Here is a 2,877-nt window from a genome sequence, read left to right as displayed (position 1 = left end):
ATTCTGAAAGGAAAAGTCTCAGGACGGCGATACACAATCAAGAACCTCTAGGACTCGTTACTCAAGGTCTGAGAGAATAAGGACTGAAAGATCTTACACGGAGGGAAATAGTTATCGATCCTCATATAATCACCAAACCACCTCTCGGCACACCGAGCTGCCCAAATCGATGGATCTGCGAACTGTTCTGGAACAAAAGACGCAAATGAGGAAAGACGCCCAGGCCTATGACCCTTAAAGGATATCGACTCTACAACAGCTGGCACCTAGAACTTACAGAAGCATCGAGGTTAGAATACTTGTACCGTGCCTTGCGTACATACCAGCTAATAAGGCATTGGCAAGGTTGCAAAGCACGCCGCTCATTTTGGCAATAGAGAACACACCATTGCCCTAGGGCTTCAACCAGCCTAAGTTCGCAATTTACGAGGGAAGTTAGACCCCTACATGCACTTGAGTCACTTTTGCCAAGTTATGGCCATACATCAGCAGAACGAAGCTCTAATGTGCATCTTGTTTCCATCAAGCTTGGGTGACATGGGATTAAATTGGTTTGAAAAGTTGTCAGAAGGTAGCATCGCTTCATGGGTACAACTTACGGAGACGTTTGTCACCAGGTTTAAGACGAACACCAAGATGCCAGTCGAGGTAGATCAGTTGCTTACCAGTGACATGGGCGAGAAAGAAACATTTGGGTATTGCGAAATCTTTAACCAGATAGACGATTATCCTACTAACCTAGCTATTGCACAGTACAATCGGGGTTTAACCACAGCGGTTTGCTTGTGGGTCATAAGTTAAGGGATTCAATGACAATAACGTTGTCCCTTACTATGGAAGCCTTGATGGAAAAAGTGCACTAACACATCTGAGTAGAGGAAGATGGGGCGCATGCCAAGGCAAAGTCCAGCACAACACGATTTTCGACAAAAAGCCTTCAACGAAAGTTAACACGATCAACGAAAAGGACCAACCACGCAATAATCTTTGCCTAACAGGGGGCAAAGTGGGTTGGTAGGTTTGACCAACTCTTTCTAACAAATCTTTGGGGTTGACAAGTTTGACCAACTCTTTCTAACAAACCTTTGCACAATGGGGATAAAGAAGGTTGGCAGGTTTAAGCAACAAATTTTCGCACTATCTGATCTAGATGACAGTTATCTTGGTCAAAGTAGGTTGATAGGTTTGACTAACAAAATTTTACACTTTTTGACTGGGATGACAGTTATCTTGGCCAAAGCAATTTGGCAGGTTTGACCAACAAATTTTTACACTATTTGACCGCGATGATAGTTATCTCGCCCAAAGCAAGGTGGCAGGTTTGACTAACAAATTTTTACACTCTTTGACTGAGATGACAGTTATCTCGACCAAAATAGGTTGGCAGGTTTGACTAACAATTTTTTGCACTCTTTGACTGAGATGATAGTTATCTCGACCAAAGCAAATTAGCAGGTTTGACCAACAAATTTTTGCACTATTTGACCGGATGACAGTTTTCTCGACCAAAGCAGGTTGGTAGGTTTGACCAACTGTGGACTCGACTTTCTTCGTGCCCCCTTTCGGAGAGCATCGAATTGGTTCTACAGTTCGGACTCCTGTCACGGTTCTGAATCTAATCTCACAAAGTGCAATGTAAGACTGATAAACACCAAAGAGTCCAATCCGGCAAATCATTTTGAAAAATCGATTTTGAATCAAATAATGCCAAAATTGGATTACTTTGCCAGATTATAGAGTTGCCACCTAAATATTTTGTTTTTGGGAAATTTAGGAAACCCTGACTCGTGCCAAAAGGCCACGTGTCCGTCATCACCAAAGTTACCTCGGCTCGGGAACTTGGGTACGAGAGGGGAAGGTCCTGAAATGGGGGGAAGGTCCTGAAATCGGCCTCTACTAAGCATGATATGTTGTTTTATAAACCTCATGTGTTCTTATCCGATTATTAGCTAACTTTACTACGTGATGCAAACAAGCAAATATAGACTCAGTCACGAGAATTGAAACAAATCAACTCATGTTTATTTTTTGAAAATGGTTTGAAGTTGCCACCCTCAAGTGGGCTTAGAAATGCGGATTTGCCATCAAACATGATGGGCTTTAAAAACATGATTTTGCCACTTCGCAAAGTGGGTTTAAAACTCACATTCATCGAATTGTTAACAAAGCCTCCATCCGCAGGCATTCATGCAGTTTAGCATATAAGCAAATAGCCTCATGGCAACACTCACACTCAGGCAAGTATGCTAAAGCGTAAAACTTATAGTGTACTCCAAGCCAAAACAAAAGCTAGTTAGAAATATGCATGATCCTAACAATACAAGTTGCCTAATGCGACACATACAATAATGCAATTAATAGGCTCAACTACTAATATGGCATATGATACTACAACTTGATAACATGCTTTGAAACGGATTCAAAGAAATATTAAAATACGATGCAGTTTGAGTAATGCGCCAAGCCTTGGTGCATACAAGACAAATGAATGATGCACGCATGCGAGCATAAGGTATGCTAATCGAAATATGCCCTAATCTAACCATCGAAAGCGGTTAAATAAAAGGGAGAAAGAAGTAGGGTTGGAAGACATGCACACACGCACGCACACTTATTACAACATTATGCCCTCGGGAAGGAGGGCCTGAATAAATAAGCTAAGCTAATTAAACTAATCTAATTAAACTAATTAGACTAATTATTACAAATCAAAATAAAGAAATAACTAAACTAAGCTACTTAATTATTACAACACTTAACTAATTAGCAAGCTAATTAATTAAATTATAAAGCCAATGTACACTAAACATTAAAGCATTAAACTACACTGCCTCAACTCTGCTTTAGAACATGGAAGATGCATGCATTCGGTTCTCG

The 2,877-nt window shown here is 40.7% G+C and overlaps 1 protein-coding gene across 1 annotated transcript; it reads left to right on the top strand.

Annotated features, from left to right (window-relative positions):
* The first annotated feature begins 474 nt into the window (after positions 1-474).
* LOC145824097 (uncharacterized) lies at positions 475-801 on the top strand. Its single transcript, XM_082923687.1, has one exon. The coding sequence runs from the start codon at positions 475-477 to the stop codon at positions 799-801; it is 327 nt and encodes a 108-aa protein (XP_082779813.1).
* Positions 802-2,877: the final 2,076 nt, after the last annotated feature.

This window comes from Camellia sinensis, chromosome 4, assembly GCF_055761805.1.
Source record: "Camellia sinensis isolate YWXY chromosome 4, ASM5576180v1, whole genome shotgun sequence".
Taxonomy (NCBI): Eukaryota; Viridiplantae; Streptophyta; class Magnoliopsida; order Ericales; family Theaceae; genus Camellia; species Camellia sinensis.
Note: the sequence above shows the minus strand (reverse complement) of the source record. Positions and strands in the feature narration are given on the sequence as shown.

What these genes read in the sequence shown, in the direction of transcription:
- LOC145824097 (XM_082923687.1), top strand. Translation starts at nt 475, where the DNA reads ATGGCCATACATCAGCAGAACGAAGCTCTAATGTGCATCTTGTTTCCA.